At 37.3% G+C, this 24,211-nt stretch overlaps 1 protein-coding gene across 1 annotated transcript; it reads right to left on the minus strand.

The window, feature by feature from the left end:
• Positions 1–600: 600 nt before the first annotated feature.
• LOC134376903 (olfactory receptor 56A4) lies at positions 601–1,554 on the minus strand. The gene has a single exon (XM_063095479.1). The coding sequence runs from the start codon at positions 1,540–1,542 to the stop codon at positions 601–603; it is 942 nt and encodes a 313-aa protein (XP_062951549.1). The 5' UTR covers positions 1,543–1,554.
• Between the last annotated feature and the right edge of the window lie 22,657 nt (positions 1,555–24,211).

Raw genomic sequence — 24,211 nt, forward strand, 5'->3', positions numbered from 1 at the left:
ATTATGCAGATTAGAATATGCCAATAACAAAAGGACAAATATTGCATGATTTCAGTTATATGCGGTACCTAGAGTAGTCAAATTCATAGAGACAGTAAATAGAATGATATTTTTGGAACAGTAGTATGAAAAATGAGGACTTAGTGTTTAATGGACACAGAGCTTCAGTTGGGGAAGATGAAAAAGTTCTGGAGATGGATAAAGGTGATGATTGCACAATAATGTGAATGTATTTAATGCCATAAAACTGTACACTCAAAAATGGCTAAAATGGTAAATGTTATGTTAAGCATATTTGACAACAATAAAAAAAGTTGACTTGAAAAAATTTTTAAATACTGAAAAAATATTAAATTTTAATACAAGTCATTAACAGTGATAAGCTTCAATGCAAAAGAAAGTAGGATAGTTGAGCTGAGAAAGTTGTCATAAGATGCCTATAAAAATAATGGACCTGAAATCTTAATTTTCATCCCCAAAAGAGACAGGTTACTACTGAAAATTGCTACTTTGAGATACTGAACTAATGTGTGGCACAAAAATAATGCTCTGTTTTCCTGTTTTTACTAACAACTCTAAAGTTCTGATCCTTTTTACCTCTTACAACCTCCTCAGAAGTTTCTGGATTCCCTGCTTGATCTCCTTGGTTCTCACACCATAAACAACGGGGTTCAGAGCTGGAGGGATGAGGTGGTGCAGGATGTTCAGCAGGATGGGGACGTCTGGGGGAATTCTCTTCCTGGCCAAGTTAGTGATGACCAGAACCAGCAGGACTGTGCTGAAGAAGAGGATGAGGATGAAGTGAGAACCACATGTGCTCAGGGCCTTGGCCACAGATCCCTCAGCCTTGATCCTTAGCACAACTTTCAGGATGAAGAAGTAGGATAGAGCAATAAGGACAAGGTCAGAGCCCAACAGGGTCCAGCCTGCCACAAATTGGTAGAGCCGATTAAAAGTGATGTCATCACAAGAGAGCTTAGACACAGACAAGTTAGTGCAGATGCAGTTCTTGATGATGTTCTCTGCACAGTATCTGAGTCTGGCAGAAAGGATGGGAACAGGAAGAGAAAATACGGCATTCCGAGCTATAACAAAGATGGCAGCCCTCACCGCAAATTTGTCAGTGATGATGGATGGGTACTGCAGGGGGTGGCAGATGGCCACATAGCGATCATAGGCCATGACCATAAATGTGCAGGACTCCATGGTCAGGAAACTGTTCATGATGAACATCTGGAGGAAGCAGGCAGAGAAGCTGATGGACCTGAGATCAAACCAGAAGATGGCCAGGACCTTGGGGATGACGGTGAGACATAGCACCATGTCCAGCATGGAGAGAAGGCTGAGCAGGTAGTACATGGGCTGGTGCAGAGAGGACTCCAGCTGTATGGTGATCAGGAGGGTGGCATTGGCCCCCATGGCCAGGAGGAAGAGGAGGCTTAGGGGCAGGGACAGCCAGTGCTGCCAGCTCTGGAAGTTAGGGAAGCAGATGAGGAGGAATTCAGAGACAGGAGCAGTGGAGTAATTGCTGGGTGATGCCATGTAAAGTGTCCTGATCAAGCTGGAAGTCCAAAGTACCTTAAAATATAGGACAGAAGTATATCAATGTAGAGCATATATGTTCTGGAGGTGGTAGAACTTGGATTTCCTTGGGGCTCTTATCTTGTCTCAAAAAATTTTGTAATCACCATAACTGTCATCATCTTAATTATTGCTGACATTTAACTGAGCATAACGGTTATCCTTATCTTGCTAAGTTATTTACCATTGTTCACCATTCTCTTTGTGAGGATTCAGAAGTGTTTTCTTTCATCTGGTTCCTTAGGAAGGGACTATGAATATCCAGTTCTGGTGACAGAGACAGTCAAGACTGAGTAGTACACCAGGAAGAATATGAATGTTATGACTCTTTTTCAAAAAAAAAGTGGGATCTTTTCATTTGAAAAAGAGTCATAACATTCATACTATGAGGGGGAGGGGTCCAAAAGTCAAAAAAAAATACAATAATATACTTTGAAATTTAGAAGGTAAGAGAAATATTATGTTAGCCTGGGCTGAAAATTGAGAGGCCTAAAGGTTTTATAAATACCAAGGGTTTAGGCCTCAGATTGCAATTCCATATCTGGAGGATTAAGCAGCCTGGCTGTCTTCAGCCCACCCATGTGGGTTTCTTGACATGTACTGCTCTAGAAGGAATTTGGGATCCCTTGCTAGGGTCAGGCTAGTCTGTTACAGGAATACTATACAAAGAAAAGCCACTGTTATCATGGGAGCCTTGACTGATGTACTATTAATCCTTTCCTTTCCTGCCCTGTGGAAACCCAGCCTTGGACTGTTTACAATGAAAAAGATAGTGGGTCAGGAGTGTTCCTGGACCTTCCTGGAGGCTGCTTCCTGCTCTGCTCTCTGAGGGGACCTTCAGTGTGGTCCTCTGAAATGTCCTATGTCTCTGAAACTGCACCAATCCTCTGCCTGATCCTTAGGTAGTGATCCCCTTCTTTATACCAAGAGTCATTTCTTTATTTCAAGATGGACATGAAGAAATTGATAGCAGAGGCACTTCAAAATCGAAATCAGTAAGATGTGCATGTAAGGCATGATTAAAGAAAGGCATTTGAAATTCCACTATTTAACCATTGCCCAAGCATATACTTACTGTTTGCTATTGGGCAAGGCGAAGGGAAGAAAATTAAGGAAAGGTGAAAAAAACAGGGTTCTGAATCTCAAGTCACAGTGTTAAAAATGACTGTCTAGTTTTTTGCTTGTATGACAAAAAAAATGAAAACTTTACTGAGAAATTAAAGAGGTGAATGGGGAAAAGGAAAGAGTTTTAAGAATAAAAAAAATAAATTTGTATTTGAAGTTTTATGCCTGAGATATTTGCAAAATACCTAGGTAGAGTTTTCCAACAATTATTCAAAATATAATATACCTAGAAATTGAGGAGAAAACTTAAGTCTGCAAGTGAAGATATGTTCATGGTTATTTGAAGAAAAAAAAGGAATAAGGTAAAGACAGCATATAAAATAATTGGGGAAAACCTAAGCATGCTTTAAAATCTAAAGTTGAGACTAAGGGTCTGTCTCCGTGAGCAACTTGAGAGGCTCTGGACTACCACCCCAACTGACCAGCCGGTGATCCAGGCTAGTTTCTGCTGTCCAGAAGCAGCAGACCCTTCAGGAGCCAAGTCAGACATCAGGGTGAAACAATTGAACAGGGATACCCCCCGCCACAATGACAAAACACCAAAGGAAAGAAACCAGAAATATGAAAAATCAAGAAAGTACATCACCACCAATGGAAATTAATAACTTACAAGTGCTAGATCCTATAGAACAGGAAAAAGACAGACAAGGAATTTAGAGTAACTATTCTAAGGAAACTAAATGAGATATGAGAAAACTCAGTGAAACAACACAATGAAATGAGAAAAAACATACAGGATCTGAAAGAAGAAATGTACAAAGAAATCAATGCCTTGAAAAAGAGTGTAGCTGAACTTGTGGAGCTGAAGGGTTCATTCAACAAAATAAAAAATACAACAGAGAGTTTAACCAGCAGACTTGAACAAGCAGAAGAGAGAATTTCTGACCTCGAAGACAGGCTGTTTGAATTATCACAGGCAGACCAGAAAAAAGAAAAAAGAATAAAAATAATTGAAGAAAATTTAAGAGAGACAACTGACAACTTTAAGTGCTCAAATATCCAAATCATGGGTATTCCAGAAGGGGAGGAAAAAACAAATGGCTTCAAAAACATACTCAATGAGATAATAGCAAAAAACTTCCCAGGTATAGGGAAAGTCACAGATCCCCAGATTCAGGAAGCCCAAAGATCACCAAACACATTCAACCCAAAAAGGTCCTCTCGAAGACATGTGATAATCAAACTGACAAAAATCAAAGACAAAGAGAGAATATTAAAAGCTGCAAGAGAGAAGCAGCAAGTCACTTATAAGGGAGCCCCAATCAGAATAACATCAGACTTTTCATCAGAAACTCTAAAAGCCAGAAAAGAATGAGATGATATATTCAAAACACTAAAGGACAAAAATCGCCAGCCAAGAATACTTTACCCAGCAAGGCTACCCTTCCAAAATGAAAGACAAGCAGTATATTTCTCAGACAAACAAAAATTGTGGGAGTTCACGACCACACAACCAGCCCTACAAGAAATTCTCAAGGAAGTACTAGGTTTGATACCACAAAAACAACCATCACTACCATGAATGTACAAGAAAGAACAATACCTACCAGCAAAACAAAAATGCTAACAAAAGAGAGAAAAACAAGTTGATCTATCACCCCAAGAAACCAACAAATACAGAAGACAAACAAAAAATTTGAAAGAAAGGAACAAAAGATACTTAAGACATCTAAACAAAAATCAGTATAATGCTAGGAGTAAATCAACACCTTTCGATAATAACTCTGAATGTAAAGGGACTAAATTTCCCACTCAAAAGACACAGACTGACTGATTGGATTAAAAAGATGGACCCAACACTACACTGTCTCCAAGAGATTCACTTGACCTGTAAAGACACACACAGACTAAGAGTGAAAGATAGAAAAAGAAATATCATGCAAGTAGAAATGAAAAACGACCTGGAGTAGCTATTCTTATATCAGATAAAAAAGACTTTAAAGCAAAAACTATTAAAAGAAATGAAGATGGCCAATATATAATGATAACAGGATCTATCCATCAAGAAGAAAAAACAATCGTAAATATATACACACCTACTGTCAGAGCAGCCAGATTTACAAAGCAAACACTATTAGATCTTAAAAAAAAAAAAAAGGAATAGACACTAACACCATAATAGTGGGGGACCTGAAACCCCACTCTCATCATTGGACAGATCATCTAAGCAGAAAATCAATAGAGAAACACAAGATCTAAACAATGCTTTAGATCAACTGGATTTGGCAGATATCTACAGCACATTCCACCCAACAACCTCAGAATATTCATTCTCATCAGCACATGGAACATTCTCCAGTATAGATCACATGTTAGGTCACCATGCAAGTCTTAGAAAATTCAAAAAAAATTTGGAATTATTCCATGTATTTTTTCTGATCACAATGGATTAAAATTAGAAATCAATAATAAACAAAATTCTGAAAACTATACAAACTCATGGAAATTAAACAACATTCTACTTAATGACATGTGGGTCCAAGAAGAAATTAAACAAGAAATCAAAAAAATTCTTGAAACTAATGAAAATAATGACGCATCATACCAAAACCTGTGGGATACTGCAAAAGCAGTTTTAAGGGGGAAATTTATTGCATTAAATGCTTACTTCAGAAGAATGGAAAGATGGCAAATAAATAACCTAACACTTCACCTTAAAGATCTAGAAAAACAAGAACAATCCAAACCTAAAGTTAGCAGATGGAAAGAAATAATTAAGATCAGAACAGAACTAAATGAAATAGAAAAATGAAGAACAATACAAAAGATCAATGAAACAAAAAGTTGGTTCTTTGAAAAGATTAATAAAATTGACAAACCTTTAGCAAGACTAACTAAGAAAAGAAGAAAGAAGACCCAAATAAGAAAAATTAGAAACGAAAAAGGTGATATTACAACTGACACCTCTGAAATACAAGGAATCATTAAAGACTACTATAAACATCTATATGCCAACAAATTTGAAAATCTGGAGGAAATGGATAAATTTCTGGATGCATACAAATTACCAAAACTGAGCCAAGAAGATATAGAAAATCTGAACAGACCAATAACAATAAAAGACATTGAAGCTGTTATCAGAAGGCTCCCAACAAAGAAAAGCCCAGGACTGGATGGGTTCACTGCAGAATTCTACCAAATCTTCAAAGAGGAACTGATACCAATTCTTTACAAACTGTTCCAAAAGATTGAAACAGAGGCCATTCTCCCAAAATCATTCTAAGAGGCAAATATTACCTTGATACCAAAACCAGACAAAGATGCATCAAAAATAGAAAACTACAGTCCAATATTCTTGATGAATATAGATGCAAAAATCCTCAATAAAATACTAGCTAACAGAATACAGCAACATATACTGAAAATTATACTCCATGATCAAGTGGTACTCATCCCAGGGATGCAAGGTTGGTTCAACATATGCAAATCAATAAATGTGATACACCACATTAATAAAAGCAAAGACAAAAACCACATGATCTTTTCTATTGACCCTGAAAAAGCATTTGACAAAATTCAACATTCTTTCATGATAAAGACTCTTCACAAGTTAGGCATAGATAGAAAGTATCTCAACGTAATTAAAGCCATATACAATAAGCCCACTGCCCATATCATCCTTCAAAACAGGACCTAGACAAGGATGCCCACTCTCACCACTCCTATTCAACATGGTTCTGGAAGTACTAGCCAGAGCAATCAGAGAAGAGTAAGAAATAAAGGGCCTCCAAATTGGAAAGGATGAAGTCAAACTGTCCCTGTTTGCAGATGACATGATCCTATATATTGAACAGCCTAAAGCTTCTATAAAAAAAACTCCTAGATTTGATAAACAATTTCAGCAAAGTGCAGGATACAAAATCAACACACAAAAATCAGTAGCATTTCTATACTCCATGAGTGAACATGCAGAAAAAGAAATCAAGAAAGCTAGCCCATTTACAATAGCCACCAAAAAAATAAAATATTTAGGAATAAAGCTGACCAAGGATGTGAACAATCTCTATGAAGAGAATTACAAAACACTGTTGTGAGAAATTAAAGAGGACACAAGAAGATGGAAAAATATCCCATGCTCTTGGATTGGAAGAATTAACATTGTGAAAATGTCCATATTACCCAAAGTGATCTACAAATTCAATGCAATCCCCATCAAAATTCCAATGACATTTTTCTCTAAGATGGAAAAAGCTATCCAGATATTTATATGGAATAACAAAAGACCATGCATAGCCAAAGCAATCCCAAGCAAAAAAAATAAAACTGGTGGTATAACACTACCTGACTTTAAACTATATTACAAAGCTATAATAACCAAAACAGCATGGTACTGGCACAAAAACAGACACATGGATCAATGGAACAGAATAGAGAAACCAGAAATTAACCTATATGCCTACAGCCATCTGATCTTTGACAAAGGCAGCAAGTATACATACTGGGGAAGAGACTGCCTTTTCAACAAATGGTGCTGGGAAACTGGATAATCATATCTGGGAGAATGAAACTAGACCCATATCTTTTACAATATACCAAAATCAACTCAAAATGGATTAAAGAATTAAATATACACCCTGAAACAATAAAAATCCTTAAAGAAAACATAGGGGAAACCCTCCAGGAAATAGGAGTGGGTACAGAATTTATGAATAGGACCCGAAAAGCACAGGCAACTAAAGGTAAAATAAATAAATGGGATTATATCAAACTAAAAAGCTTCTGCACAGCAAAAGGAGCGATCAACCGAGTAAAAAAACAACCAACAGAGTAGGAGAAAATATGTGCTAAATATACATCTGACAAAGGATTAATATCCAGAATATACAAGGAACTCAAACAACTTTACAACAACAAAAAAATAACCCAACTAAAAAGGGGCAAAGGAGTTGAACAGACATTTCTCAAAGGAAGATACACAAATGGCCAACAGACACATTAAGAAGTGCTCAGTATCACTCAGCATCCGGGAAATGCAAATGAAAACCACACTGAGATACCATCTCACTCCAGTTAGGATAGCTAACATCCAAAAGACTGAGAACGATAAGTGCTGGAGAGCTTGTGGAGAAAAAGGAACTCTTAATCACTGTTGGTGGGGCTGCAAAATGGTGCAGCCTTTATGGAAAATGATATGGAGGTTCCTCAAACAATTACAGATAGATCTACCACATGACCCAGCAATCCCACTGCTGGGAATATACCCCGGAGAATGGAAATCATCATGCCAATGAGATACCTGTACTCCGATGTTTATTGCAGCTCTATATACAATAGCCAAGAGCTGGAACCAGCCAAAATGTCCATCATCTGATAACTGGATAAGGAAACTGTGGTACATCTGCACAATGGAATACTACTCTGCTATAAAAAAAAGAATGAAATTCTACCATTTGCAACAACATGGGTGGACTTAGAGAAAATTATATTAAGTGAAACAAGTCAGGCACAAGAAGAGATATACCACATGTTCTCACTTATCTGTGGGAGCTAAAAATTAATAAATAAATAAACACAAAAACAAATAAAGGTTGGGGGAAGAAGACAGAATAGCCACAAAAATTCCTTGAACTATTTAAGCCAAGTGCACAGATACAATGTGGGGGGCAGGCGGGGAGGGGATGGAGAGGAATGGGTAAAGGAGCATGAAAATCAAGTACAATGTATTTTGAGAAGTAAAATTAAATTAAATTAAATTAAAAATAAAAATACAAAATAAATAAATTCTAAGAAAATTAGTAACTTCTGCTAATGGGGGGAATTCTAGTACAAGCTTATCTCTGTTCAAAAGAAAGATTTAAGTTACAAAGCTACAGCTAGACAGAAAGAATAAGTTTTGATGCCCTTCGGTGACAACAGCTAATAAAATTGTATTGCATAGTTCAAGATAGCCAGAAAAGAGGATCTTGAACGTTATAACCCCAAAGAAATGATAAATGTTTGTGATAAATATACTAATTGTTCTGATTAGATCATTATACAATATATGCATGTATTGTGACAACAAACTGTACCCTTAAACTGTACAATAAAAAATAAATGAATTTAGATTTTTTAAAAAAGAAAGAAAATGAAATAAAATAAAAAATAAAGTTGAGACTAAGGATTTTCAGGTGGGGATGGTAGTTGCTGATTTAGGAGGAAAAGGAGGACCGATCCCGTGGCGCACTCGGGAGAGTGCGGCACTGGGAGCGCAGCGACGCTTCCGCCGCGGGTTCGGATCCTATATGGCCGGTGCACTCACTGGCTGAGTGCCGGTCACGAAAAAGACAAAAGACAAAAAATAAAAAATAAAAATAAATAAATAAATAAAAATAGGAGGAAAAGGAAATATATGATGGAATAAAGTTCTAGAGAGGATAGGAGGAAATGAATTCAATACTATCAGTGAGGGCTCTTGAGTAAAAAGGTGACATGAACAAAGTATCTAGCTTGCCTCCACTCCTTTTCACAAAAGAAAATTTTTATATGGAAACCAGGAGTGAGTACTATGCACATGTCAAAACCTGTAGTCCTTGTGTTAGGTACTTTGGTAATGGCACAAAACTGTGCTATCTACTGTAAGTGAATCATTGTGCAATATATACATGTATTAACTCCCTGAACACCACAAATATGTACAAGTGAATGTTAAAATTTTTTTAAATTAAAATAAATAAATAAATAATAAAAATATGAAGTTGGATCTCTCACGTGAAAAATAAACAGCCATGTTGGGCCCTCAGCTTCAGCATCATTTTCAAGTTGCAGGATGAAAGCAAGTGTTCAGATGCCTGGAGTCGAAATGCCTTTTCCCCTGAGGTTGGAGGAAATTACCTGTGTTCATGGACACTTTGGGAGGTGAGAGAAAAGTTCTCTGTGTTCTGTTTTGAACTAAATATAGTTACTTTTCAGATAGCCTATTCCTTAGAAACCTGAACATTTTCTCTTTGCGTTTTGTCTCATAACAGCGATCAATCTTGCTATTAGTAACATGCAGCCAATGTTGTTGGGTAGCATCCTGGATGTGATTCTTTCTGTTTCCTTTTAACAATGGCCCAAAATTGTAGTTTTTCTACTTCATGCCATCTCCCCACCCCCCGAAGCATGTTTTATCATAGAAATCTTCCAAAGATTTGGTTTTTTATACTTAGGGTAGAAATATATAAAGCAAAGATATTTGACAAATCTAGGGCTCCCAGCTTAGGTATCAGGTATCCAATAGAAGACTCTGCTAGAAGTTCAGGTAACTATCAGACCATCCCCTTATCCCAAGTCAAACTCTCCCTTTCACCCGTATTTATCTTGAGCTAACAAAATTGTTTTTTAGAGCTGATTTCACAACTTCATAACAGATTCTGAGTAGAGATAGAGCATCCCAAAGATTCTAAAGAGACCATAACTCTCACACACACACACACACACACACAAAAAAAATCTTTGAGGCTTAGAACTAGGTGCCTTTAAGAAAAGTAATCAAATACTTTCAACTGAGGGTCACCAAAGGCAGAATAGAAGCTAGTTAGTGTGTGAGTTTCAGGCAAATAAACCTGCAAAGGAACCCATCTATCTGGTGAATAAAATTGTCTATGCTTCCTTGAGGCCAAAATCCAATTATCCTAGCATATGGGGTCTACATTCTGCAAATTCATCTGCTTTGATTCCAATTGTTTTTTGTGTGTTTGTGGGGGTACCATCTGTTTTTCTTCACTACTGAACAAAAAGAAAGATGTCAAGTATTAAGAAGGGTAACAGTAAAGGCTGTCACAGCCAAAGAAGAAGGAAAGAGCTAGGGAGTCACGGCAGGATGCAAGAGGAAGCCCTGGAGGCACATAATCAGTGTAGCTGGAATTACTGATCCTGCCGCCCTGTCTCATCTGGCAAGTCTCTCCTGTATGAGAAGGTATCAGACTCTAACTGCCAAAGAAGATAAGGAAAGTGTTTAATTGCTTGAAGGACATTCGCTTTTAATATTTCAGACTTTCCAAACATAGTTTATACAATACTCACTTTTTCCCTGTTGTAGAGCTTTAAGATAAACCAAGGATTCAAGAATTAAAACTGGAGTAGGGACAGTTACGTATACTTCTATCCAGTGTTCCGTATGTGATGAGGAAAATGACCCTCAGTGTGAATCTGAGAAATAAGATGGAAAACATACCTTTTCTGAATAAGGCTTCTTCTTTTCTACAGCCTCATGTATGACTCCTCGGTGTGACTTGATCTATTTGAACGAGTGAGAAAACAGTCAGTGCTTTCTCGGTACCTAGTCTTAACGCTAAGCATAGTAGTGTATAGCATAGATTAAGCAAAAAGGATTATCTTCTGAGAACTTAATTAATAGAGGAAATTGTGTGAAACCATTTATAACGCAGTATAGCTGTGGCTCTAATAATGGCAATCATAAAACAGTGGGAAAGAGATAAAATTACAGATGAATGAAGCAGTGTGATATGCTTTAAAAGCTGGCCTCAGACAAATGAATTCCAATTTTATCTCTTATAATCTTTGTGTGACCCTGAAAGCTATTTATACTCTATGGTGCCCAGTTTTCTCATTTATGAAATAGAATAAATGATACTTAACTTTAGATTTTATTGTGGAAAGGGAAAGCAACTATCATTTCCTGAAGTCCTACCAGGGCCAGAAACTCAGCAAGCTAAGAGCAGCAGAGAAGGGTACAGAAAACAGAACATTGCCCTGGGGGTGAATGAGGACTATTCTTTTTCAGCAATGCTAATAGCAGAAACACTTGCCTAGGTAGATGTTAACTAATGAGGCATTATGAGATAGTAAATCCTAAATTCTTTGGGGGGAGGAGATAGTAGAGTAGAGTGTCAGGAGACAATGTTTAAGGGTAGGAAGTGGCAGCTTTGTGAGCATCTTCAGAGACGGCATTCTCATGTACTCTGTAGGGAATCACAGAATATTTGAAAAAGGGAAATAATATGCAGTAGATGGTATCTTAGTTCATTTGGGAGGATATAACAAAATTCCATAAACTGGGTAGCTTGTAAACAGCAAACATTTACTTTTCAAAGTTCTGGAGGCTGGAAAGTACAAGATCAAGGTGCCAGCAGATTTAGCTTCTGGTGAGGGCCCATTTCCTGGTTCATAGATGGTGTCCTCTCACTGGTCCTCACATGGTAGAAGAAGCTAGCTAGCTTTCTGTGGCCTCTTTTATAAAGGCACTAATTCCAATCATGAGTCATCATGATCCAATCACCTCCCAAAAAATCTCGCTTTCTAATACCATCACCTTGGGGGTTTGGATTTGAACATATGTATTTTGTGGAGAAGCAGACATTTAGACCACAGCATATGGGTCAAAGGAGAATGACAGAAGGTATGGACTCTTTTTGGAGAATCCTGAATAGTCCAAACAAAAAGTGATTAATATCAAAGGTAGTAGTCATGCAAATGGAGAAGAAAGAATATATTTGAGGAATGGGAAGAACTATAATAAACTTCAGTGCTAGAAAGACTGAAGAGGCAGAGAAAGACCGGAGTCACAAATGTCTCCAAGGATCTTTTAACTAATGTTGGGGAAAAATATGTCCTTTTCAAACATCCTATATCACTGACAGATTAATCCAGGTAGTAATGTACTATCAGCTTTGTTTTATAGTCCCTTTCAAATTCCTGAAGACCTGGGACCATTTTTCCTTTCTGTATTTTCGTTAGTAAAACTGAGGCTTCCTAATTTGAGAAATGAGGCGTTGTTGGCAATCTAGGACATTGCTTCAATATTCACTACTCTAAGCCCATCACTTCATACTCATAGACTGGTATTCACAAAGAGATTCCTTGTTCTAGATATCAATGAACAAAACATGGTCTCTGACCATGAATTATCGACAGTCTGGAAAGATCAGACAGGTCTTGAACTAACTAACCAAGATGGTAGTGGAAGATGCAAGCCCTTCTATAATTGTCTAGAAGGAGCAGTCACCCTGGCTCATAGGTGTATTTAAACTAGGGAAGAAAGGAAGATTCTGACCCACACAGGCACAGAGCCTTGGCCTCTTAGTCACGATATGGGTAGAGGTCTCTGAGCCTACAGAAGTTTGGGGTCCAGAAGCCACAGAATAACTCAACCTCACCTCTAAAAGAAATCAGTCTTAGGTCAGTGACCCTTGTATGAAGATCTAAGTACCTTGGCAGGGGTGGCATCTACTACACCAGACCCTCTCGAATTAGCTCTACCTCCTTTTTATACCAACCTTCTGGACTCCTCCCACCTCAGTATCTCGTTTTTCATAATTTTCCTGGACCTAAGTTTAGACTCACCAGCTTCAGAAGGCTGTGCCGCTACTGTTTCTGACTGTTAGATGCAAAAACTAGACTGCCCCCAGCAGGGACTCTGGATGCTGATTATATGGACACTGGCTTCTCTATGTTCCTTCCCTCCCTACTGCACATGGAGTTAGTGCCCTCGTCAGGCACCTGGTACCAGGAGCCCTATGGCTCAGTTCCCAGGAGAGTATATTGTAATAAGTATAATCAGCATTGGGGGTAGAGTGAGAGAAGTAGATATCAAAGGCACTTGGAGAGTCTAAATAAAGAAAAACAATCATTATGTGAAATAAGCCAGACACAAAGAAAAATATCGCACCGTCCCATTTTATGTATGGAATCCAAAAATGTCAAAATTTGTAAAAGCAGAGAGTAGAATGGTTGTTACCAAGGGGTGGGGAATAGTGGAAATGAAGAGATGTTGGTCAAAGGGTACAAAGTTTCGGTTATAAAGGATGAAAGGATGAATAAGTTTTAGAGATCTAATATGCAGCATGGTGCCTATGGTCAATAATATTGTATTGTACACTTAAAATTTGCTAAGACAGTAGATCTTGTGCTCTCACCACACACATGAAAAAATGCTATGTGAAAAGATGAATATGTTAATTTGCTTGATCGCAGTATTCAGTTCACTATACATATGTGTGTACTTGATTTTTCAGCATGTATTATTTCCAACACATGTATTACTTCAATTCCTCATCAGTAAATTGTGAATTATAATAATATGTATCTCATTAGGTTTTTTTGAAGATTAAATGAAACGTATAAATTTTGTATATAAATATATATACATATTAGATATTTCCTCAGTTTTCTGACATCTATTTTTGCTGTTAAAAAGTATATTGTTCATCAAATTTCTGTTCTTTTGTAGGTAGAATATTATCTCCCTGGCTCTATTCAGAACTTTTTGTCTTTGGAGTCTTGGAATGTTGGTACATAAGCCCAGATTTGTTTTAAAAATTATTCTGCTTATAAACAATTAATCTTCTGGAATCTAAAGATAATTCAACCATTATTTCTTGGAATATTTCTTCTCCTCCCTATTTTCTAGATTCTTCTGTGCAAATCCAGTTTGGTGTATAATGGATCTTTTTCAATTCTCTTTATCTTTCAACCTCTATTTCATATTCCATTCCCTTTCACATTATATCACTTTCACATTAAACTCTTCAACTTTAGCCCCATTTTGCCAATTCTCAACTCAGATATATCAACCTTTTGTAATCTGTTATTCCTTTTTATCTAAGTGACTATATATTTTAGATTTTCTGGAAAGTATAGTATTTTTTGTGTGAGTTTTTTTTTTTCAACTGTATCTGGTTTTACAGTAACTTAAGGATTCTTTCTCATGTTCATTTGACTCCACTTTTTATTTCTTTAACCATTTCAGACATAGCTGTGTTAAAACTTGTGCCTGATAATTCATTTTTCAAAGCTCTGATACCTAATTTTTTTGACTCTTGCTCATACTAACTTTGTAATTTTTGAGTGTCGACTCATGATCAACAGAGCTATTTTTGTTGGACCTCTTAAGTCAACCTAAGGACAATTGCTCTAATTTGAATATTTGTGTCCCCTACAAAATTCATGCTGAAACTTAGTCCCCAATGCAATAGTATTAAGAGGTTTGGCCTTTGGGTGGTGAATAGGTTGTGAGGGCATGGTCCTTATGCATGGATTAGTGCTCTTACAGAAGGGCAGGAGGAAACTAGTTAGATTTCTTTTGCCCCTTTTTGTCCTTCCATCCCTTCTGCCATGTGAGGCCACAGTATTCAAGGCACCATCTTGAAAATAGAGAACAAGCCTTCACCAGACATGGAGCCTGCCAGTGCTTAGATCTTGAACTTCTCAGATTCCAGATCTATAAGAAATAAAGTTTTATTCTTTATAAATGATTTAACATCAAGTATTTGTTATAGTAGCATAGATAAACTAAGACAGATACTTTATATTAAATTCTCCCCTTGAGATTCCCAAGGGGGCACACAGCTACTGGCTGAGGTTTGCCAAAATCTTGTTACCAAATCCAGGTCTGATTTCATGCCCCCAAATAAAAACGAAGAACTCAAAGTCAAATGTTGGTGAAAATGTAAGTCAGCTTTTATTCAGGAATACCAGTGACCTAAGAAGAGATGTTAGACTAATCTATCTCTCCAGCAAACCTGAAAGAGAATGGCCAGACTAAAGCCATCTCCCTAGTAAACCTGAAGGAGATGGCTTTATTCCGGTCATTCTCCTTTGAGTTTACTGGGGAGATGGCTTTGGTCTAACCATTCTCTTTCAGGTTTACCGGAGAGATAGATTAACCTAACATCTCTCCTCAGGTCACTGGCATTCCTGAATAAAAGCTGACTTCCTTTTTCACCAACATTTGACTTGTGAGTTGTCTGTTTTTAATTGAGAGCAGGCAGCCAGACCTAAGCTCAGTGACAAGATTCTGGCAAGCCTCAGCCGGTGGCCACGTGCCCCCCATATCAGATTTTGATCTGTCCAAGGAGCTGAGCACCTTGGACAGATTAGCCCCCCGATTTCTATAGGAGCAAATCTGCGTCCTCCTGTAGTTGCCAGCTGTCTGTGGTAGGCCAGCCCCATGGCTGGGATTTTGGGGACTTTCCCTGATTTCCTAGTAGCAGCATTAACCACCAATTCCTTGCCTTTTGGTTAGTGAAGGAAGAGCATGTCAGTGAGGGCTTTGATAAGCTCCAAGCTGGTAAATCCCTCTGGGAGTCCTCTTTCCATACCATTTGCTTATTAAAGTTACCATTTAGGTATGAAAGATGCCATTTTTTTGTTAAAAGGTACTATTTCAATATTAAAAAATGACTCAAGGACATAAAAGGCAATGTTTGCTTGTTTGGGAGAACTCGGTCTGTTTGGGTTTGAGTAACTAAATTTATGCCTTTTCGTTATTAAAGACCCAATGACCAAAAAGAAAAAATTTTTTTCTAAGTTTCTCCTGACAAGCTTGAAAAACAAAAACTAATTTAAAAATTTATGATTGTTTAAGTGTCTGGACAAAATTTGGCTATCTGTACATATAGCTCTACTAGTTGAAACAAAAACTCAGTGTTTATGGTATTTCAGCCAAGATTAAAAAAAAAAAAAAGAGTGAGCCTGCTGGAAAAAATCAAGACCACGTAAAGATTTTGTTTTTCTTATACAATTCAGCCAGTCTTAACTAAATGTAAATACTGGAAAACTGAACCCAAAATTCATTTAAAATTAAAACTAAAAAAAAAGAGTAAAAAGGCTTTTCTTTAGAAATCAAACTACTATAAAAGAAAGTCTTCAAATTATCAACATACGTTTTCGCCTGGATTTACTAGTCAAACAGGATTATATTTGTTTCTGCTAGAGGTTTTGAAGTTAAAGTTATAAACCCAACCTAAAACAGAATGATTTTTGATCATACAATTTTTAAATAAATAAGTCTTATTTAGTAAGTTGATAGAAAAAAAACTAGTAAATAAAAAAAGAGAGATGTAAAAAAACTATGGATATGAAGAGGTAGTTATGATTACACAGGTTTAAAAATACTTTCAAATGAAAAAAATCTTAAGTAGTAAAATTTTGTTCTAAAACAAAATAACTAGTTGTTTAAAATATACATATGACAAAAAACAAAACATCTAAAAGTCATAAAAATGTCTAAGTCAGTCATAATAATGGTTCGTAAAGGGTAAATTTATTTTCTAAAAATGTGTGTGTGATTAAGTTAGCTATCATTAAAAGGGAATTATTTCTAAGTATTTCGAAAGATTAAATTTGGTATTAAAAGGACACTAATACAAAACTAAATTTCCCCTTCATTAAAACAAGGTTTTCTTAAAGTATTGATCTGCTCTTGGTAGAATTAAAAAATGTTTGGATTTTTCTCTAAAGATATCTGTAATAAGATTTATGAAAAAGACTAGGACAAATACTCTTAAGCACAGGTTTCAAATAACTTTAAAATCAATGGACAAAATAAAAGTTTTTCAGAACTGTAGTAAGACATCTGATGGGTTTATAAAACTGCTAATCAAAATTGAGCAAAACAAATACTAAGTTTAAATAACTAAGAAAAATATTTTGTAACTTTCCTTGTTGATTCTTTACGTTAATGTTTTGTTTTCCAGATTTAAGGAAACTTTCTTAAGCTATCTATAACTTACAGCAATTTAGTAAAATATACTTTTATAAAAAGAGGTGGGAACATTTGCTTTTTTTCCTTATTTGATTCCTCCAAGATTTAAAAGCTTTTTGTGAGTATCCTTATGATTTTTTGACACTATGGTTATTTACATAAGTTCACAAAGAATTTGTTCTCTCTTCGATATGATACAATTGGAAACATTCGTTTTAAAATGGCATGTCTCTTCTAAGTTCCTCACCCACTTCATGTTGCCCTAATTTTGCCTAAATTCTGTTTCATCTTTCCCTCCAATGTGGGACATGTCCAACTGGGAATGAGCCTTCCCAGCACCAAGGGATCAATATAAAAAAAAAAAAAAAAGTAAGACCTTTTCAATTAAAAAATTGATCAAAGCTTTCATGAAAAATGTTTTGATCAAAAAGGGAAAAGTAATGTGTTGTCTCCACAAGCAGTTCCCTAAACGTATTCACAGACTTACAGGGGGGACTCATGGCTTGGATGAGACATTCTGTTCCTAAACAAAAGATTCACGTATGTTCTTAAAATTGTTGATGTACCAATTAATGTATAGCTTGCTAACTCTGAGTAAGCCACCTGTTGTCAATCAACTGTTAAGATAATAAAAAAAATTAAATGCCCTTGATCCCTCTGCTACTCCAGCTGTACCAAAAGCTATGACTCCCATCATGTCAAATAGTTCCATTCCAAATTAACCCTTTCTCCATCCTGACTCAGCTCGAAACAGTAAGATGTGTAGTCTGTTCATTCCATAGAATGGAAGGAACAATTGACAGTGGGGAAACTGTTAGAGCGAGCAGGACTGAAACCATGTTGAGACCTAAAAGCACAAGGGCTCTAAAAGATTTTTTAAAGATACAGTTTTTGGCTTAGCATACATTTCTCTGAGTTCTCTCTTTTCTCTGGCTATTTGATATTTTGAACCTGGGTTATGGGGTAAGATGACATTATAAAAATGTAAAGTTGGTTTCTAGTCAGCCTGCAGCTATGGACTTGCTAGAAGACATGTACTATCCAGACTCTGAAAAGACAAGGAAGACATCAGTAAAACTATGCTGATTTCCCCCCTCCATCAGGACCCTGAGATAACAACAAGGATGGAAACAGAAACCATATGGACCTTTGATGAGAACTTGCACCTGGATCCTTGCATGTAGGCCCTGGAGCTCACGTCCCCCCACCTCTTGCTTGTCACTTCCCAAGTTCCATTCCCTCAGACTCCTCTTTAAAAAACCCCTCAGTAAATCTTAGTCTTTAAGATGGCTTTAGTCTGGCCACTCTCCTTCAGGTTTACCAGACAGGTGGATTAGCCTAACATCTCTCCTCGTGTCACTGGTATTCCTGAATAAAAGCTGACTTCCATTTTTACCAACATCTGACTTTTGGGCTTATTTATTTTTATTTGGGGGCAGGCAGCCAGAGTTGGGTTCAGTAGCAGATTTTGCAGAACCTAAGCCAGGAGCTGAATGCCCTGGGATAATATATTTTGGTGAGTCAAAGCAGGGTCTTTGTTTGGGGCAGACAGCTGAACTCGAATGGCCCTGGTAACATAAATTCTAAATCAAACTTACCTAAGGTAAACTTGTTCTATTCTCTCTAAAGCCTAGTTCAAAACAGAAAATGTACATGTGTGCATGCATGCATGGGCCTTTCTCTTGTCTGCTCCTTCAGTGAGGTTATAGCCCTTCAAGATCCCTGGCACTACGTGAGTCTGGGAGTCTTAATTTTATCTCCTCCCCTGTGAGTATCCACATTCATATTCTGCATTTGTATGATCCTTTAAAATGCAAACTCCTTAATTGTATAAACTAATAAATGTTCCCAACATAGCCACAGATTCAAGGTCTATTTATCAGTCTTGTTTTATCTCCCATTCCCCTTTGACCACTGGTAAATTTTCTTACTTTCTTTCAAACATTACTATGCATTTGAGGAGGGTTTTTTCGTTTTTTGTGGTTTTGTTTTTGGTGGCTGGCTGGTACAGTGTCCATAACTATGCATTTGGGTGGAGGTTTATTATATTTTAGTTTGTTATTAATCAGCAAAGGAATTCTTAGATTGCATAGTCTGCCATGAAATGGAAGTCAGACATGTCATTTACTCACATACTAGTAGGGAACAAACTTTCAATGTGAGACATTAGAAAACGCTCATATTAATAAATGTTTGCATTCTAAACACTTGTTAGTTCTGTTCATGTAATTTTCTCTCTCCCATTTGATCCAGCTAGACAAGTAATTAATCTAGATACCTGTACTTTATCTGCCTGAGTTCAAACTTGTCCTGAGATTATCCAAAGCCATCAATTCATCCTGAAAGTATGTGATATTGATGACTCACTTTGGAGGAAGGGATTATGAAAAGACAAACAAAAAGTCTGGGGTCACAAAAAAAAAAATCAGAATAACTTAGCTAAGCTTCTAGTAAAAAGAATAGAAGGAAGAACAGAATGGAAGAGGCCATAGGTGAGATAGAAAAAAGAAGAGAAAGAAAAGGAAGGAAAAAGAAGGCGTAAGGGAGAGAAGAAGAAGGGAAATAAGGAACAAAAAAGGACAGAGATATTGAGTAATTGTAGCTGCTGTTTTTATAGACATAATTGGAAAGGTTAAATCATCTTTCCAATTCAAACAATGGGCAGTAACATAGTCAAGACACTAAACCTGATTTCCAAACTTAAACCCAAGTCTCATTGTGCCAGAAGTGAATGTCAGAGGGCTTTTTCTCAAGAGCGTTTAGACACATCCATCACTCTGTGGAAATGAGGAAACATGAGACCTGGTCATCTTTATAACATGTTTACTTTCTTGGTAAGCTGTGCAATCCATATATCTAAGGGGGAAAAAAGACTTTGGTGCAAGGGGAAAGTGAAGTTAATGAGACAAAGAAAGGTAGTATTCACCCCACTGCAGAAAAAAGAAATGAAGAAAAAAGCAATCTGATAGTCTCAGAAATATATTCTAGCTGATATTACTTGGTTGTATAAATGTAGTATACAGAGCTCCTCGGACTTCTGTTAAGTCAGTGATATACCTGAAAACTCAAGGAGACTGTTCTCTCTGGGGCAGTGAGGAGAGAAAATACCTGGACCCATAAATATCTCTCTCGGCTCAATCTACAAGCAAATCATCATTTACTTTTAGAGAAGTAAGTGTAGATCTAAGGAAATTCTCAGCCTCTTTCTCAAACCGACACAGTACTTAATTCTATTGTAAGCATCCAAGTAAATCAAATAAATCCAGTGACTTCGTTGAGTAAATCTGCCAAGGTCTATTCTTCCCTAGAGCATTGACTCATCTAGTTCATCTCCCCCACTATGTCCTAACAGCTGTATTTCTTGACAGACCACAAGAACTCTGCAGAAACTCAAAGTCTGAGCTGAAAAGGCATTGTTTGTTTGAATCAGATACCAGGCTCCTGGCATCCTCATAGCAGACTGTCAAGGCAGATTTCAGAAATATGTTTGTACAGTCCCAGGCTAGGTGTTGAGTTTGGGAAGGGGTTCCAATCCCTGCACCCCATCCATTAAACTTCTATTCTTGAGGGGCAGCTTACAAAGTGGCCCTCTCTTCCTTCTTACCAAAGATGATGGGAATGATTAGGAAAGGTGGAACAGATCTAAATGGATCTCTTTGCCTCTCTCATAACTCCAAAATAAAGTCTGACGATGTACCGAAGAAGGCATTTGGAGGAGGCAAACAAGAAACAGACTGTCCTCTAGGGATGACAATGTCTCACAGAGACAAGGAGAGCCGCAAAAATAACCAGAGGTTCTCCTAGCACTTCTCCCTATTCCACATCACAATTTGGATGTCAGTTGAACAATGTATGTAAATGACAGAGACAAACCTAAGTTTACCATAAAGCATTCTTTTTCCTCCTAATCACGCAGATAAATTACATTTTCCATCCTCACCTGTAGTTAGATGGTGTATACGACTAAGTCTGGGCAATAAAATGGCATGCAACTCTTTCAAGCATGGCCTTTACAACCTCCCCAATGTCTGCTACACTCTATTCCCCCACCTCTGGCCAGATGCGGATAATCCACTGGAAGATATGGAAGCTTTGGAAAATGGTGGAGCCACACGAGGGAAGGGGGCTAAGTCCCTGAATGACTGCATGGAAGAGAGCTTCCTCCACATGCATTAGAGTTATGCTGTATTAAACCACTGACAGATTAGAATTGCTTGTTTCAACAGCTGGCAAGTTATTCTGGCTAAGCCTGTAGATAGTAGAAAAACTGACATCCCATGCTAGAAAGATCACATAACAAGGAAAGATATACCTGAATGTTAACTCTAGGAGAAATGGTTGGAAAAATTTAAGAGAATAGTGTATGTTTGCCACTGTTAATTTCATTTGACAAGTTATTATGAGAAATAGATTGCTTTAGCAGAAAATTCGCTGGTTTTCAAGCAGAAATTAATGATAGACAGCGTACATAAATATGGAGTCTTGAAGAATTATTATACTATTTTTGGAGGTCAAAAGCTAAAAGGAAGTTTTAGCATGACTTTGAGTAACCATGCCCCATAGAAATCAGCCCTAAGAGGAGATGAAATTACACGTATAGCTGTCCTATTCCAGCCTGATAGCCCTACAATAAACACCACTAGGTAGAAAAAAAAACTGGCATGGGGAAAGGGAGAAGACAATAAAGAAAAGAAAGAAAAATTTTAAATTATGCCTAAAAAATTCTTTGGGGTGTGATTACTAGCCCATGAAACTTACCTGATACAAATAGAAACCTGTTATATTTTTTGAGGGGGTTATTGCCAAAGAAACATGAGCTTGGCTTGTAAAGGAAGCTTTCAATTTAGAATTTAAAAAATTATTAACCCTAACATTCCACAAACAGGAGATAGGCTCAAATGTAGTGTCCCTCAAAAAAAAAGTCACACTCTCCAATGCCTGCGTCATATAAGTTCATAAGGAACATTGAAAAAAGCACTATCATCCACCAAAGGCAGAACGACATTAAACAAACAACAAAAAACAGAAACAAAAAACAATGGTTAAGACATAAAAACAATCATCAGGAAAGTTCCTCACTTAGAAAATAACTAGTGTCCAGTCAGGGAGCTTCCCCCACTGTCAGGACATAAAAATATCACAATACACATGCTCCTAAAGTATTCCAGCATTGTGATTGACAAGTTACTGCTAAATAAATTCCATGCTTCACTTCCAACTGGGAATCTTTAGTGTCGGTACCCTGTTCTGCTTCACCATTAAATATGTGAAGGAGGGGGAATATCACCAGTCCAAGAGCAAATCACGCCTGCACCTGATGGAGAAGGCCACGTGCACCTGGAGCTCTTGCACTTTGTGCTGCATACAGTGATCAGAAGAGAGTTTGGGTGGTCTCTCTTGGGAAGCAGGGAAGTATATTTTATATGTGTGGGTAAGAGAAATGAATATTTGTGGCCTAGCCTCTCCTGCAGGCAACTGGATCTATGTGAGGAGTCTGGCCAATGGAATGGTAGAGAAAATGATGTAAGTCTCTCCTAGTGTGGGCTCCTAAAGCCTCCTACAAGATCCTGCACATTCTCTCTCTGTGCTTGCCTGACAGCTAGATTCAGAAGCACCGGTGGACTTCTCTCAAGGGCTGAGAACATGGAGGATTCATGTAACAGAAGAAGCACAGGTCCCTCAATGTTGATGTGGAACAAATCTCCATACATTGGAATGGGATGTGGACGAGAAGCATACTTTTATTGTGTTAAGCTACAGTGATATCTTTTGTTATAGTAACTAAATTTACCTGCATTGTCTAGTTCAATGCATGGTTTTTGGTGAGCTCTGCTTTTGTTATCTGTAACCTAAAGCATGAAAAACTTCAGAAAACTACAAATCTAACCAGTCAAAGTCTAAAAATATAGTTCAATCTTTAGACAATGTAGTAGGAAAAATGGATTCAGGTAGCCACCATGCCTAATTTCTCACTTCTGACTCCGGTCCCTGTTAGTTGAGTGACCATTTGTAATTTATCTTTTTGCTCAGTTGTTTCACCTGTAAAAATGGGAATAAGAATAATGCACAGGCTATTTTAACTATAATTTTTCTGAAAACAGTTTACCTGTAGACTATCAGAGTACTAATCACACATAAGAAACTCAATAACTAGTTTTTGGTTGAACAGGTGAAGAAATGAATAAATATTATTATTACATACATTCTTAGACAAATATTGATAGTGTGATATATTATGAAATACCAAGGATGTATGCTACTCTTATGAATACCTGACTCATGTCACTGATTTAATATTGACGTTTAAATATCACTGGAGAAAAGAAAATTAGAGCATAAATTATTGTGTCTCTTTTATTTTTTAACTGAACACTCAAATCCCCATGTGCCCAATGAGCAGGAAGTACAGTATCTTCTTCTCCAGGCTACCTACTACCCAATCACCGAAGTGTTAGAGGGAGTTTTCTGAATACAGAGCTGTCAGTCCTCTTCCAAACACCAAACAGAAGTTTAGAATTGGAATTTATTTCGATATTGTTATTCCTGAGGAAAGCCACAAGGAGGCACTGTTGACTTGCAAACAATAAAGAATATACTTTACTCCTGGCAATAATGCCATTGCTGTTTAGACCCGTAGCTATACAACCTTGATGTCCCAAACCAGGTCCCTGAAGTCAGAGCTCTCATTGGTAAACCCCAAATGCTTAGAACATACCCCAAAGCACAATAGAGGATCAGAATGGCTTTTACTAAGAAGCTTTCTATGACATGTGGAAGGTGTACTATTGTTCCCTTAACAATACTTAGGTCTTGCTTTTGAGAATTGGTCACCAGTGTAGACTCCCTTTTTCCTCCAGACAATTTCATTCCAAGAACTTGATACTCTTTCTTGCCATTGGGTCTTAATTTAAATCTGCTGTGATGCTGAATAGCAGCTTTCAGTGGTATCAGCCCTTCCTTCTCAAAAGACTCTGTGCTCTTCACACAAATTCTCCCTGCGAATGTCACTAACCTGCAAACCAGGGGGTGGGATGAGTGCTTGCTGGAAAGTCCCTCCTCTCCCCCTTCTCATGTTCCGAATATGCCCTCTTCCAGTAC

This window comes from Cynocephalus volans, chromosome 4 (genome assembly GCF_027409185.1).
Source record: "Cynocephalus volans isolate mCynVol1 chromosome 4, mCynVol1.pri, whole genome shotgun sequence".
In the NCBI taxonomy this organism is placed as follows: domain Eukaryota; kingdom Metazoa; phylum Chordata; class Mammalia; order Dermoptera; family Cynocephalidae; genus Cynocephalus; species Cynocephalus volans.